The sequence below is a fragment of the Hemitrygon akajei genome, chromosome 7 (genome assembly GCF_048418815.1).
Source record: "Hemitrygon akajei chromosome 7, sHemAka1.3, whole genome shotgun sequence".
Lineage (NCBI taxonomy): Eukaryota > Metazoa > Chordata > Chondrichthyes > Myliobatiformes > Dasyatidae > Hemitrygon > Hemitrygon akajei.
The window spans coordinates 145,750,945-145,768,294 of NC_133130.1; the positions used below are offsets into that span (position 1 = coordinate 145,750,945).

At 39.1% G+C, this 17,350-nt stretch overlaps 1 protein-coding gene across 1 annotated transcript in view; it reads left to right on the forward strand.

Annotated features, from left to right (window-relative positions):
• Positions 1-17,350, forward strand: part of pnpla7b (patatin-like phospholipase domain containing 7b) — a 331,521-nt gene that overhangs the window by 264,388 nt on the left and 49,783 nt on the right. Inside the window, exons 30-31 of the mRNA XM_073052200.1 lie at positions 10,816-10,932; positions 11,677-11,825. Coding sequence (XP_072908301.1) covers positions 10,816-10,932; positions 11,677-11,825 — 266 coding nt within the window. The remainder of the gene's footprint in view (positions 1-10,815; positions 10,933-11,676; positions 11,826-17,350) is intronic.

Sequence of the window (17,350 nt, forward strand, 5' to 3'; positions counted from 1 at the left end):
TCTGCTCTTGTCCAAATAACCATATATAACCATATAACAATCACAGCACGGAAACAGGCCATTCCGGCCCTCCTAGTCCGTGCCGAACTCTTAATCTCACCTAGTCCCACCTACCCGCACTCAGCCCATAACCCTCCACTCCTTTCCTATCCATATACCTATCCAATTTTACCTTAAATGACACAACTGATCTGGCCTCTACTACTTCTACAGGAAGCTCATTCCACACAGCTATCACTCTCTGAGTAAAGAAATACCCCCTCGTGTTTCCCTTAAACTTTTGCCCCCTAACTCTCAAATCATGTCCTCTCGTTTGAATCTCCCCTACTCTCAATGGAAACAGCCTATTCACGTCAACTCTATCTATCCCTCTCAACATTTTAAATACCTCGATCAAATCCCCCCTCAACCTTCTACGCTCCAATGAATAGAGACCTAACTTGTTCAACCTTTCTCTGTAACTTAAGTGCTGAAACCCTGGTAACATCCTAGTAAATCGTCTCTGCACTCTCTCTAATTTATTGATATCTTTCCTATAATTCGGTGACCAGAACTGTACACAATATTCCAAATTTGGCCTTACCAATGCCTTGTACAATTTTAACATTACATCCCAACTTCTGTACTCAATGCTCTGATTTATAAAGGCCAGCGTTCCAAAAGCCTTCTTCACCACCCTATCTACATGAGACTCCACCTTCAGGGAACTATGCACTGTTATTCCTAGATCTCTCTGTTCCACTGCATTCCTCAATGCCCTACCATTTACCCTGTATGTTCTATTTGGATTATTCCTGCCAAAATGTAGAACCTCACACTTCTCAGCATTAAACTCCATCTGCCAACGTTCAGCCCATTCTTCTAACCGGCATAAATCTCCCTGCAAGCTTTGAAAACCCACCTCATTATCCACAACACCTCCTACCTTAGTATCATCAGCATACTTACTAATCCAATTTACCACCCCATCATCCAGATCATTTATGTATATTACAAACAACATTGGGCCCAAAACAGATCCCTGAGGCACCCCGCTAGTCACCGGCCTCCATCCCGATAAACAATTATCCACCACTACTCTCTGGCATCTCCCATCTAGCCACTGTTGAATCCATTTTATTACTCCAGCACTAATACCTAACGACTGAACCTTCTTAACTAACCTTCCATGTGGAACTTTGTCAAAGGCCTTGCTGAAGTCCATATAGACTACATCCACTGCCTTACCCTCGTCAACATTCCTCGTAACTACTTCAAAAAATTCAATAAGGTTTGTCAAACATGACCTTCCACGCACAAATCCATGCTGGCTACTCCTAATCAGATCCTGTCTATCCAGATAATTATAAATACTATCTCTAAGAATACTTTCCATTAATTTACCCACCACTGATGTCAAACTGACAGGTCTATAATTGCCAGGCTTACTTCTAGAACCCTTTTTAAACAATGGAACCACATGAGCAATACGCCAATCCTCCGGCACAATCCCTGTTTCTAATGACATCTGAAAGATCTCCGTCAGAGCTCCTGCTATCTCTACACAAACTTCCCTCAAGGTCCTGGGGAATATCCGGTCAGGACCCGGAGATTTATCCACTTTTAAATTTCTTAAAAGCGCCAGTACTTCCACCTCTTTAATTGTCATAGGTTCCATAACTTCCTTACTTGTTTCCCACACCTTACACCATTCGATATCCTTCTCCTTAGTGAATACCGAAGAGAAGAAATCGTTCAAAATCTCTCCCATCTCCCTCGGCTCCACACATAGCTGACCACCCTGATTCTCTAAGGGACCAATTTTATCCCTCACTATCCTCTTGCTTTTAATATAACTGTAGAAGCCTTTCGGATTTACTTCCACCTTATTTGCCAAACCAAACTCGTAACTTCTTTTAGCTTTTCTAATCTCTTTCTTAAGTTTCCTTTTACATTCTTTATATTCCTCGAGCAATTCCTTTACTCCATGCTGCCTATATCTATTGTAGACATCCCTCTTTTTTCGAACCAAGTTTCTAATATCCCTTGAAAACCATGGCGCTTTCAAACCTTTAATCTTTCCTTTCAACCGAACAGGAACATAAAGATTCTGTACCCTCATAATTTCACCCTTAAATGACCTCCATTTCTCTATTACATCCTTCCCATAAAACAACTTGACCCATTCCACTCTCTCTAAATCCCTGCGCATCTCCTCAAAGTTAGCCTTTCTCCAATCAAAAATCTCAACTCTAGGTCCAGTCCTGTCCTTCTCCATAATTATATTGAAGCTAATGCTATTGTGATCACTGGACCCGAAGTGCTCCCCAACACATACATCTGTCAGCTGACCTATCGCATTCCCTAACAGGAGATCCAACACTGCCCCATCTCTAGTCGGTACTTCTATGTATTGTTGCAAAAAGCTATCCTGCACACATTTCACAAACTCTAAACCATCCAGCCCTTTTACAGAATGAGCTTCCCAATCTATGTGTGGAAAATTAAAATCTCCCACAATCACCACCTTGTGTTTACTACAAATATCTGCTATCTCCTTACACATTTGCTCTTCCAACTCACGCTCCCCATTAGGTGGCCTATAATACACTCCTATCAGTGTTACTACACCTTTCCCATTCCTCAATTCCACCCAAATAGCCTCCCTAGAGGAGCTCTGTAATCTATCCTTCCAAAGCACCGCCATAAGATTTTCTCGGACAAGCAATGCAACACCTCCTCCTCTGGCCCCTCCTACTCTATCACACCTGAAGCAACTAAATCCAGGAATATTTAGTTGCCAATCACACCCTTCCTGCAACCATGTTTCACTAATAGCTACAACATCATAATTCCATGTATCAATCCACACTTTAAGCTCATCCACCTTTCTTACAATGCTCCTAGCATTAAAATAGATACATTTAAGATACTCTCCACCTCCTCCTCTCTTTTCATCCCTAGCAATGTTATTTAAAATCTTGTTACGGTACCTGCTCCAACTACTTCCTCTGATAGCTCATTCCATATGCACACTGCATGGGCAAGCTGTCCCTCAGATCCCTTTTAAATCTTTATCCTCTCATCTTAAACTAATACCCAATAATTTGTTATTCCATTGACTTGGGCAAAAGACTGCGTGCCTTCAGCCCATTTTTTTGCCTCTTCTGATGTTATATTCCACTATCTCTCTGTTTCCTACACTTCAATCAATAAAGCTCTAGTCGGCTCAGCTTCTCCCTATAACTCAGACCCTCATTCCAGTAAGTCATCTTTGAACACTTTCCAGCATAATTCTGTATTTCCTACAAAAGGGTAACCAAAGCTGTACACAATACTCCAAATGCTAGCTTGTATAATTTCATCACAATATGTATATTTAATATCAAGACAATGGTTTTGGTGGCCGGGCCTCGAATCTGCCCTTCTGCACTCTGACTTTGCTCCACTCCACTCGCCCTGACTTTGCCTCGAACGTGCACATTTCAAGTGAGGTTTGATCGATCTAAGCGCCACACTGATTTGGAAAGGTCTGATATGGGTCAAAATGTGGTGGCAGGGCCCGAATCTGAGCATATCAATGTGACAGGGCCCAGGTCATGGTGCGAGGAGTGACCTGATGTTTGGATGATTTAAACTCCTGGCCAGATGGATTGAAAAGGTCAGGGTGTCAGGGCCCGAGGCAAGTGACAGGCCAGTTCTGCTTGCTGCTCCACGGCATTTACTCAGCTCTGCGCCGTACTGAGGCTGAGCCTGTGGCCTATTCCGGGCTCCGTGATGTTTATTCATCTCTGCGCTGAACTGAGGCTGTGGTTCCGGCCTGCTGTGGACTCGGTGTCGATGGACTCACTTTTGTTCTGAATGCTATTAGTTTATTTTCATTGTTTGCACAGTTTGTTTTCTTCTCTCCCTGCACATTTTACATTTTTTATGCGTTCTTTTGGTTTCCTGTGTTTTGTGGCTGCTGGTAAGAAGATGAATCTCAAGGTTATATAATGTAAGCATACTTTGATAATAAATATATTTTGAACTTTAAACTTTGACTAACTGCTAAACCCAATGTTGTTTGGGTTTTATGCTGGCCATCATGTATCCTTGCATTTACTTCCATGCAATTCAGTTTTATAACGCTCCTTGTAAATGAGATAAAGTCTAACTTAAATACATAACTATGCCATGAGTAATATAATTAGGGGGTTAAAATGTGTTGTTTAACTGAAGTTACCAATGGTATATTTACACTTAAAGTGCATACCTAAAGGTAAAAATTAGCTTTATTTGTGACATGTGCATTGGAACATACAGTGAAATATATCATTTGCATCAACGGCCAACAGTCCAGCGATTGTGCTGGGCACAGCCCGCGGGTGCCAATATGCTTTGGGCACCAATATGGCATGCCCACAACTCTCTACTCCTAACCCTAACTGTATGTCTTTGGAATGTGGAAGGAAACTGGAGCACCTGGAGGAAACCCAGCTGGTCACAGGAACCACGTACAAACTCTTTACAGGCTGTGGCGGGCAGGAATTGAACCTGAATCTGTAATCACTGGCACTGTAAAACATTATGCTAACTTCATCACTTCCATGGCTGCCTTAAATTGAATTTTATGTAATTCTCTAAGCAGGTACAGAAAAGCTGTGCACAATGTGTAAATTTACTATTTCAATGTCAGTGCTATTTCTTCCTTTGAATCTGATGTAAAATGTATGGAATATTTTTATCTTTAACTCTAGGGTTATATGTCCATGGGCAACATTTTGAGATTAAGCCTAACAAACTTGCAGTGATTCTTGTGTGCTCTGTGATGACCATAACACAGCCAAGTTGAACTGGGAACTGAAATCTCTTCTCTGCCAAACGCATTCACATATTGGTTTTCAAGCCTAATTATTTAATATTTTCTCAAATATTTATTACTTTAATACAGGCTTTAAATTCATCTGCTTCAGTACGTTCTGAAATTACTGGTGGCGTTTGATGTTAATCTCTAACTAGCACTAAAGCAGGAGCTCCCAACCCAGGCCCATGGATCCCTCAGTTAATGGTAGGGGCCTATGGCATTTGAAAAAACAGGTTGGGAACTCCTGCACCCAAATTAACATCTTACATTAATTTATTATTGTCTAAGATCTTGCAATGTTCGATCTAATGCGTCAGTGACTGCTTTGTGAGCAATTGTATTTCCATCCCAGACAAAATGTTTGTAATCTTTTAGAATTTTTTTTCCTTTACAGTTCCCAATTAATCTTACATTTTGGAGATACCATATGTCAAATTTAAAGGGAGCTTAAAAATTGAATCTGTAGCTTTCCCACTGTCAAAACCATTTTGTCTTCAACTTTAGCCAAAAATAGATTAATGACGGAAGTTTTTCCTGCTCCACTGAAACATCCAAAAATAATTCCCTGGTCATTGCAAACAGCCTCTGAAATGGTATCTAAGGCATTACTCTAGTGTGTTAAACTCAGTTCTTTCTTTCAGATGAGTTTGTTTAACTGATTTAAATTATAGCTAGTCTCCCACAGAAACTCCGTGCACAAAACATTCAGCTTCTTTTTATTGTTCAGGTAGACCAGAAGTACTTGCGTCAGGTCGACCCAAATATTTAGTATGTCATAATGATCTGGGAAAAAAAATAATCTGAACGATTCTCAATAAGTGAAGTTTTATTTAGCCCCTCCCTCTTTGGGTTATGGGAGGGCCATGATGGTTTTCAAAAGCTTTAAGAGTGCACTGCATGTCCTTATGCCAAATTGAACATGCAGAATTTTAGGTTGATTTGTTACTGAGCTATGTCAGGTCACAAAGACATTACATTTTATTATTTATCTTCAGATTTAGAAGATAATAAAAGTTTAACCATATTTGCAGATAATACAAATTCTATCTTCAGTAAGAAGGATCCAGTTTGCAGAGACATAATCAGGTTGGGCAAAAGCTGACAAATAAAGTATAATGTGAAAGCTATGAATTTGCTCACTCTGGAAGAAAACAATAATAAAACTGATTATTATTTAAATGGAGAAAGACTGCAGGGAATTGCAGCAGAAACGGATGTGTGGGTACTTGTGCATGAAGCACAAAACTGGCAAGACACTGTGTCATATGAAGGCTTGCAGAATGCAAATTTTTATTTCAAAGGGTTTGATTATAAAAACAGTAAAGTTTTCTATGCCTGTATAAAGCACCAGTGAGACCAAAACTAGAGTACTGTGTACAGTTTTGGTCTCATTATTTAAAGAATACTGTGATTGGAGGTAGTTCACTCAATTACCACAGATATGGTGAGATTGTCTGATGATGAAATGTTGAACAGGTTTATAAGAACAATGTTATTCAAACACTTAGTAATCTCTGGGGATTTAAGTGGGTAAATGCTAGGAGCATTGTTACTCTTCATCAGATAGTCTAGCACCAGAGGGAAGGACCAGAAATGGGGGCACCTCTTTAAGGCTGAGATGAGGAAGAATCCATTCTTTGAAAACGTTGATGAACATTAAGAATTCTTTGCTCCAGAAAGCCAACATCTTATTGTCCACACAGACCAAGTATGTCTGTTGATCCTCCAGGGATCACACCTTGCATCTTCCATTTCTGTTTCTTATCTGGAAAGAAGATCATGACTTTAATCTCTAAAATCCTCAGTCCCTTCACCACCCCCTCCCCTCCACCATTCTCATTAGGTAAGAATCTGTCTCTCTTTTAAAGTGAGCAGCTGACCCATTAGAACTGAATTTATTCTGAACTCCAAAAATAAAAAGATCGCAAGTCAAACTTAGTGAATTTTCAGCTTTAGCATTGGGTTCGGTATTATTGGCTAGAAAAGCATTTAGAAAATAACACTACAAACTACAGTTTATAGTACTCAGCTTTCACTGGTTGGCAAATCTTCATTCGTAGAGTAACTGTGTACCTTCAGGAACCACCTGTATATTTTCTATTTATGTTATCTTATTTTGGACTGATTTTTGTGGATGGAATGGGCTAAGAAACCACAAGATACCAAGTGGTGAACATCTGGTGCAAACTGTTTTTGCTTTCATTACAACCTTCTGACAATGCAGTTAATTTTTTGAACTATTAAATGGATGCCATCTTACGGCAACCTGATACTTGCTGTGTTCAATCTGGTCAATAAATCCTCTTTCTCATAATCTACATAGTTTTCCAAAGTAGGCTGTAGTATCTGTATTGACTCAATCTGAAGTAATATTTTGTTAAAGAAAAGGAGGAAAATGAACTTGCCATACTTCTCTGCTGAGCCCTCTTGTGAAATATTCAGTCAGTAGTAGGGGCGGGAGTGATGGACAGGTGTTGGGTTGTTTGCTGTTGTTGGACATTTGGGAAATAACCGAAAGAAGTAAATTTCAGAGCAGCCCCTGGTTGATGCCAGGCCCAGTGTATACCTGAACTTCTCTTTTACTGCTGTTGAAATGCACACTACCAAGTTCAAAGATAGTTGATTAACTATCTGGGATGCATGTTACAGTAAGGATTTCTCCCACTGTATCGTGTTTTAAAACCTTTGAGTTTTTTTCTTCAAGTACCATTACCAGTGACACTCACTTACCCCTAATTTTGTGTTCTGTTCAAACTACCTTCCTTTACTTTCCCTTCTGTCCGGTAATGAATAAGCATGATTAATGAAGCTGTGATTGCAGTGGATAGAAGTCATAGATGAGTGAGTTTACAACATAGCTCCAACTTGCAACAGAGAAAGCCTAACAAACCTTCATTTGCACGCCAATGACCAGAGCAACTTGCCTCATTTTTCGGTGTCCTAGATACCTTTACTCTTCGATTATTTACTTGCATTCCAAAGAGTGAGTGCTCTTTTCGTTCTCTTTACCAGGAAAAATTATACTCCTGTTTTTGTTGTTTGAATTTCATTTGCCATTTGAACTTGCGTATTTCCACTAGAGTTATGTGAAAGGTTAAATTAGTTTGCAATCAGAATGCAGCATGTAATTAGAGTTTGCAAACTACTCAGCATTGCTTGCAATCATTTGGGTGCAGCTATAACAAGTGATTGTTAAAGAGAGAAATGATTACAGGAATTCAGGAATTACTCTGCAACATCTCAGTTATCTTAATGCCATGTTTTGTTAATATTTTAGACATCTCTCCAGGAGCTCTAAGATTTTATTAGAGCAGCATCTCATTGCTTTATTGATCACCTAAACATGTTGACACTGACTCCAGTCTATGCTCTCTTGTATGTGGTCTGCCTGGTGTTCCTAGGCAGTGGTTTTGCAAACTGCATCAGAATCGCCAATCTGTGTAGATCCAATGCAAAAAACAATCTGCTTAGAGAACTCTGAGTCAGGCAGCATCGGTGGAAGGTAATGGGACAGTCAAGGGTCTCATCCCTTCATCTGATCCCTCTTACCCAATATGTTGACTGTCCATTTCCTTCCACGGACGCTGCCTGTCCTGCTAAGTTCCTCCAGTGGATTGTTCTGGCTGCAGACCCCAGCATCTGTAGGCTCTTGTGTCTCTGAATTGATCCTATAGTTGATAGCTGTATTAACGCCCGTGTGACTGTGATGGCAACACTTGAGCAGTACTTTTTCCTGATCTCTATTTGCCTCACTGTCCTTTCCCCAGTCCAGACAAGTTTGAAGCATTTCTCCATTTATAGGAACCAGATGTAGACCAGCAACTTGTTCCAAAGAGATGAGTGACATCCTGCTTTGATAATAAGCATTCCACACGTGCAAAGGAGGAATATTGTTGAAGCTGCAAGTCAAGTGACACTTGGAAGAAAGATAATGATTCAGTTATGACCTTGTTTCACAAAGAAAAACTTTGGTGTATGCTTTGTTTTTGGCAACATTAGTACATCCTAAGTTACCTTACAGCCAGTCAAATTTCATTAGAAGTACAAGGGTTGTTTTGAAAACTGTGGTGCTGGTTTGTGCTTTGCAAATAGTGAGTTAATTAGAATCAGATTTATAATCACTGTCCTGTGGAGAATACTTGGGATTCAAATTAATAGTGGAAGGATTAGAGGAGAGCTGAGTGCAGGTTTCTACCTAGAATGCTGGGAATCCAAATCACTGTCTGTAAGGATAACATTGCATTTAAAAGGTATTCAGTTGAGCTTCACAAGAGCTGGAGTAGCTTGAATAGCAAACACAGATGTGCTGGATCAAATTGACTGCCTCCTGTGCACAATAATTCTATGGATAAAATTGATCAGAAGATTGAGGAGAATTCTCCTGTTTCACAGTGATGGTAAAAACTCTCTTGTTTGATGCGTGCTTAGAGGTTTAATACAGGAGCTGGAGGGTACAATTGGACTGGCACTTTTAGAGCTGGTACAGATGTAATGTGTTGAGCAGCTCCCTTTGTGCTCCACACTTTCTGATACACTGAACCCTTTGCATCCACTTAGAGTGAGGAAAGGACCAAGAGAGTGTGGAACTATTTTTTTTACCCAGAGATTGGAATCCACCACCTGAAATGTGGGTATGTGGAACCAGATGAGCACTTGATCAACTATGGCATCCAGGGCAGCAGTGTGAGACTGGTGGAATGGGATCAGTCCGAATTGCTTTATCTCAGTGAATTCAGAGAGGGGAAGCAGATTAGTTGCCTTCTGTGCCATAAATTTTCTGATCTTAAGTTTGGATATCAGAGGTCGAAGAGAACTTTCAGAATGACAGCAGCTATATTTCATTAGGAAGTTGACAGGATTTGGTATGTCATCAAAGGCACTTGCAAATTTCTACAGATATACCGTGGAGAGCATTCTAACTGGCTGCATCACTGTCTGGTATGGGGGTGGGACTGCTGCACAGGATCGAAAAAAGCTGCTGAGATTTGTAAACGTAGTCAGCTCCATCATGGGCACCAGCCCCTGTAGTATTCGGGTTATCTTCAAGGGGAAATGTCTCAAAGAGGTAGCATCCTTTATTAAGTGACCCCCCCACCCATCACCCAGGACATGCCTTGTTCTCATTGCTTCCATCAGGATGGAGGTACCAGGAGTCTGAAGTCACACACTGAACGATTCAGGAACAGCTTCTTCCCCTCTGCCATCTGATTTTAGAATGAACATTGAACCCATAAGCACTACCTCACTACTTTTTTATTTTTATTTTTGCACTACTTGTTTAATATATACTTACTGTAATTCAGTTTTCTCTATTAGTATGTATTGAATTGTACCACTGCCACAAAGACAACAAATTTCATGAGTTATGCTAGTGCTATTAAACCTGATTCTGATCCTGAGGCATTTGATACTCAATATCAAACAAGCTCACAAGAGTTGAAGCTCATGGGCTCAAGGGTTTGGGCAGCAAAGCAATGGAATTAACTGAGGGGTAGAAAATGGGAGTTGAGGTGAAGTGACGGAGCTGAAGGACTGGGGCTGGTGGCGGGAAGTGGCATTAAACTGGAATGACAGAGGATCTCAGTGGGTCTAGCAGCATCTATTGAGGGTGGCAGGAGGGTGGGGGGTAGATCAGGAGGAACTGTCAGCATTTCAGGTTGAAATCCTGCGTCAGGACAAAGTGTGAGGTAGCTAGTGTGCGGAGGAGAAGGGAAGGTGAGAGGGGTCAGAGGTGGAATGGGGTCATGTGTGAGTTGAAGGTTGATGGGCAACAGTTTCCATTGACATGTTATCCTGTGTCTATAACCTTCAGTGATTCAATGATTTTAAAAATGTGATTTAAATTGCAGCAGATATGTTTCTCCTCTGTAAAGTAGATTAAATTGAGGGTAGATAAAATGCCATAGAGGTTGCATTTATCAAGTTAGTGTTAACAAAATTTGCCTCTCTTACTGTACGTCAGTGATGCTGATTATTGATGCCCATCACAGGATCGTTGTGGCGATACTGTCGAGCCAGCATGTCCCTCTCAAGTTACCTACCTCCTCTTTGTGATCCAAAGGATGGCCACCTGCTCATGGATGGTGGATATATCAACAACCTGCCAGGTACGTTAACGCTGTGTTTATGAACACGTCTGGTGAAAGTCTATTAGTACAGAAACAAAGGAAGAAACTCACTAATGCAAGTCGAACCTTGTCTAATGGCCCACTTAAGCCAGATTTACACACTCCCCAATTATTATCATAACATCATCATTCAACAAGCTTTCAGATGGCGTATTCCAACTCATAACTGGCTACATTGGAAAAAAAGATTCACCGCATCTTGTCTCTGGATCTTTCACTAATTAGCTAAAAATAGTCTCCTGTGATCATGAGCCTTCCTCTTGAAGAAATTTGCTAATGAAGTTACCAGATACAACTGACGGTGCACAATAAAATTGCCACAACTTCGGGTTTCACTCCCATGCATCGTTTAATGCAGCAACCCTGAGGTTTAAGCTAGCAATTCACCACTGTTTCATGAGTGACACTGTTTACAACCTATTTGACTTCAGAGGATCAAAGGAAATTAATAAAGCTAATGATAATTAGGTACTAAGCCTCTCTAGCTCTGAAAAGCATGTATATTGATAGTAATTAGCACTTCAAACATTTAGTTATTTACTTACAAAGAAAAATGGTTTCTTTGGAAAGTTTAATGTAATTTTTTACTCTCTTTGCATTGTATGTAGATGTTCCAATTCTTATTATAAGCTGTAAAGTATTCCTGTTTCACTGTCTATGAATTTGTGCCCGATTTTCTCCTACCTCTAAGGCCAAAAGACTTGAACTTTCTTTTCTTTCCAGCTGATGTTGCCAGATCTATGGGTGCAAAGGTCGTGATCGCGATAGATGTTGGGAGCCAGGATGAAACCGATCTAACAAATTATGGCGATTCACTGTCCGGCTGGTGGTTGTTATGGAAACGATTTAATCCTTGGGCTACAAAAGTGAAGGTAAACTTTAAAAGATGTTGTTTTGGTCCAATCTTGCATATTGCCAGTGGGATAGAAATAGTGGTGGCATGGTTCGGAGTAGATACTCAGCATAAAATTAGCATGACATACAAAATTAAATAAGCAATAACAGCTAATACCATAATTCTACAGAGCTGCCTTGCTCAATTACTCTAATGTGATAGTACATTTGGTAACCTTGCATTCTTAATTCAGTGTTGAGGACTTTTCCCTACCATTGAAACTGTGTTGCTAGGCTGGATAGAGTTTGTAACTCAGCAGACAACAAACATGTCCAGTTATATCACAACAGATAAATCTAGCTTTTATTGGAAATTATCTGTCTCGTCTTCTGAACATGTTGGCTGTAATGCATTATAAATTAAACCTTGATGCTCAAAGGACCAAACTGCATAAACTAACCAGAGCATGCTAATGACCAATAATTCCAATCACATTTAGTCACTTTTGTTCCATATTGTTTGGACCACCTGTAAAGTTCAGTTTTGGAATTTATGTGTCTGGCCAGAATCCTGGAAATTGAGCAAATTGTCAAACAATTCCCAACAGCATAGTTGAGTTACATAAGACCATAAGATATAGGAGCAGAAGTAAGCCATTTGGCCCATCGAATCTGCTCCGCCATTCAAATTTAGCCACAAATCCATTAATACCATAGTCCAATTCATTGACATACTTTGTAAAAAGCAGCAGTCCCAACACCGACCCCCGTGGAACTCCACTGGTAACCGGCAGCCAGCCAGAATAGGATCCCTTTATTCCCACTCTCTGTTTTCTGCCGACCAGCCAATGCTCCACCCATGCTAGTAACTTCCCTGTAACTCCATGGGCTCTTACATTGCAGATAGGTACATCTGTAATGTACCTAAGGTACTTGAGCTTTGAGGGCAAGTAGGATACTGAGCCAAATAGAAAAATTAAGGTGGATAACCAGTAGCTCACAGAAGCAGCTTGGATGGGAGGAAGAGAGGGGGAGATAGATGGGAAAGGTTTTGGTACTGTTTAGAGCCTAGTCAGTGGAATGTACTGGTAAAGGAGATCAGGATGTCCAAGATTTGGAAAATTATAGAGACTTCTGAGGGTTGGAAAAAATTTCAGAGTTAAGAGCTGTCTAAGCCATGGAGAGGATCTGAGCAGAATGATAGGACTTCACAATTGAGTTGTAATTCAGCCAGCATCCAATGTACTTATACTAGCACTGGCTTGTTAAGTGATATGGACTACATTTTAGCTATAATAATGGTAGCAGGGTTTAGACTGCAAGAACATGAACATCGGAGCAGGAGTAGGCCACTTGGCCCCTCAAGCCTGCTGCACTTTTCAGTATAATTATGAGGTCAGCAGGAGACGCTCATGGAGTGAGCACTGTTTCAGATTCGCTCAATAACCTTTACTTTTTTTAACCTATGATCACCCTTATTTAACTTACTTTTACCTACACCAAAAGATTCTTGCTACTTTTTTGGACTTTAAGAGTTTATTGTGAATTTTGAAGAAATGAATACAGAAATGGCTCTGAGATCTAAAGGGCGAGAACCTGGGAAAGATTCTAACGGGAACGGGAAGCAGAAATTATCTTCGACGATTAAACAGGTGGAAACACTTAAAGCAGTGGTTCCCAGTGTGGGGCAATTTGATTTTTAAGGGGGGCAATTCGAGAATGAGTTATTGACAGTGAATTTTTTCTAGTAAGTCTGTGTGAGTATGAGTGTGTGTGCCAGTTAATACATATGTGTATATACAGTATGCATACATAAAAATACTTGTGTGTATGTACATGTGTAATTGCGTATGTACTGTATATATAGTGTATCACCATCATTACAACCATCAAATGGCTTTCATAATTAAATTAATGAATTGACTGATGTAGGAAGGAACGAATGAACAAGTGCAAACGTGTAAGAAACTCGTACGAGGTCACGCCAATGCTGCTTTTTGCAGTAGCTTTCGGTTCTTGGTGGTGTGAAGGTGTGTTCATTGCGTCATCTCTTTTAAACGGTGTATCTGTCTTTGTATGCTGTAGAAACGAATCGGCATTGTTTTATTTATTTATTATTATTATTTTAATAACACTTAATGTTCTTTTTTTTTTACAATTTCTTAGTAATTTCTTCCTCAGAACTTTAACAGTCCTTTGGTTCTTTTATTTTTCTCTTTCATGAATGCCATGTTCTTTGGAAGCTTGTTTAAACCAAGTTAATGGTCTTTTAGGCTTCCTCCAGGTGAATAGGAGTTCACTTTTTGAATAATAAGAATTATATATCACCACAGGGGGCATCAGGATTTTAGAGGTGATTAGGTGGGGCATGGCCAAAAAAAGGTTGGGAACCACTGACTTAAAGCCAAGAGTGTCGACTTTGAGAATCGGTCCAGAAGACAGAACTTACGCATACTTGGTCTCCCGGAAGGTATTGAACAAGGGGACCCCTCGAAGTATTTTGCTCAACTTTTAAAGGATGCGTTCCCTTCTGTATTCCCAGATAGTCCTCCGTTACTCGATCGCGCTCACAGAATTATGCGTCGATCACCAAGTGCTTCAGCTAAACCACCGGTTGTAATTGTCCGATTTCATTATGTGCATGTTAAAGAGCAACTTATTCGTGTGGCTCGGCGTGTATAGGGATGGTCAAATTCCAAGAATTCAATTTTCGATTAGTGGAGGATTTTAGTCCAGAAGTAATGAAGGCAAGGCTTCATTTTAAACCTCTGATGTCCAAATGTTATGAGAAAAATCTAAAACCTGTGCTCTTATACCCTGCGAAGCTCAGAATCTCGCCTCCTAATGCATCACGGCGTGTTTTCTTTTCTATATCTGAAGCTAGAAGCTTTCTGAATGAGAACTTCCCTACTGCTGCGGATTCTCATCTCTATAAATGAGTGATTTTGATCTTTGCAAGATGGTTTTTGTTTCCAAAACCAGATTTTGTTTCTGGCTATTGGTGTAGGTTTACTCTATATTTTATACTCTAGTTAAAGTTTTTTTTGATGTACTAATCTTTTTATTTTACTTACTTCAATCACAGTACTTTATCTTTGGTCATTATTATTAATCCTTCGAAGGCGAATTTTTTTTTTTTAACTAAGATGGCGGTTTCTTCTCTAAAATATTTTTGGCTTTTTTTTGATTTCGCCATTTTTTTTCTCTCGTCTTCTTCCTATAATGCATTTCTTATCACAGTTTAAATTTTTTTTTGGTTTGTTTGGGTTTTAACCCGATTTATAAGTTACTAGTGATTATATTCTTTTTGGGTTTTTTTTACTAGCAATTATATTAAGAAGTTTGGTTTTAGTATAGTGATTATTATTTCTTTAGCGTTTGGGTGGATCTTTTTTATCCTTTATATGGAGTTGCCTTCTGCTGATATGGGGGTAGATTTAGTTTCATTTCTCTTTCTTCCCAGCCTTTTCCTGACTGGAGAGGGGTTTTCTCCTCTTGGGCGGGGGGTGGGGAGTCTTTTTCTAAATCTTATGTTCCTTACATCAGTTTTTAGTTTTTTCATTTGGGCTGATTTTAAACTACTAAAATGTCATCGATGTCATCACTTCCAGGTCCGCCCCTTATTTTTGTTCCTCTTCCGGGTGCATGAGTTCATAATTTGGTTAACCCTTTATATACCAAAGGGTTGATTTCAGAAATATGGCTCAGACCATTAATTTTGTCTCTTGGAATACTAATGGCTTAAACCATCCGATTAAATGGAAAAAGATTTTCAAAGTATTCTAAAGACTGAATGCACATATTATTTTTGTACAAGAAACTCATGTGAGGAAAGAGCATAATTATCGCTCTTTTGGGTTTTGGAGGGGTCAACAGTACCATTCGAATTCGAATGTTAAAGTAAAGGGAGTTTAAATTTTTATTGACTCCTCTATTGCATTTGTCCAACACGATATTTTTTCGGATCCAAACAGTAGATTTTTGTTAATTACTGGCTTACTTTTTAACAAAAAGGTTGCTACGGTTAATGTTTATGCTCCAAATGTGGATTATCCCGATTTTTTTAAAGTCCTTATTTACTTCTCTACCTAATCTAAATGAATATAAGTTAATAATGGGTGGTGACTTTAATTGTTGTTTAAATCCTTTGTTGGACAAATCTATATCTACTCAGACTTTACCTAATAAGTCGTCCACTTATATTAACTCTTTTTTGACTGATAATGGAATTTTTGATATTTGGAGATTTCGGCATTCTAAGGACAAAGAGTTTTCATTTTTCTCACATGTTTATCATTCTTACTCGAGAATTGATTATTTTTGTATTGACTCTTGTTTTATTCCATTGGTTGTAATTATGATATTATAGCCAACTCTGACCATGCTCCATTAAAACTTTCTGTTAAATTTACGGATACAGCTTCTAGTGCTAGACAATGGCGATTTGATTCTACCTTACTGTAAGATCCGAATTTTATTAAATTTATGAAGGAACAGATCGATTTCTTCTTTTCAACTAATTCCACGGATGATATTTCTTGCGGAACACTTTGGGACACTTTTAAAGCATACATACGTGGACAGATTATCTCCTACTCCATTGGTCTGAGAAAACGCATTAAGAAGGAAACTCTTTTATTGGTTGATAAAATTAAAGAGATTGACAAGAAATACTCGACTACTCCTAGTAAGGAGCTTTACAAACAAAGGGTTGAACTTCAAATGGAACATAGTTTATTACTTACATCTTCGATTGAAAATCAATTAATGAAAACCAGATCTGATTTTTATATACATAGTGATAAATCGGGTAAACTGTTAGCTAGTCAATTGAAGAATGCTTTGGTTAAACGTCAAATTACTAAGATTCGTCAGCAGAATGGGGATCTGACAGTTAACCATGATGAGATAAACAAATCTTTTCAAGATTTTTATACCTCCCTGCATCATTCTGAATTCCCTCATGATTATAATACCATGTGTGATTTTCTTGGGAAATTGAATTTTCCAAAATTGTCATCAGATGATCTTTCAATATTAGAAACTCCTGTTATGGATGCAGAAATTAAAGGGGTTATTTCCTCTATGAATTCTGGGAAAGCACCAGGTCCAGATGGGTATACAGTAGAATTTTTCAAATGTTTTTCCGCTACTCTTTCTCCTTGGTTATGCAGGGTTTTTGAAGAAGCAATTAGATTGGGTAATCTGCCACAATCTTTTTATAGAGCTTCCATTTCTTTAATATTGAAGAAAGATGAAGACCCTACTGACTCTGCATCCTATAGACCAATATCTTTATTGAATGTAGATTCCAAGATCTTTTCCAAGTTACTGGCATCCAGGCTGGAGAAGGTATTACCTCAAATTATCTCGGAAGATCAAACTGGTTTTATTAAAAATCGCTATTCTTTTTTCAATGTTAGGAGATTATTGAATATTGTTTATACTCCTTCACATAGCACTTCAGAATGTGTCATTTCATTAGATGCGGAGAAAGCATTTGATAGAGTTGATTGGCCATACTTATTTACTGTGCTTGAGAAGTTTAATTTTAGTCCAACAT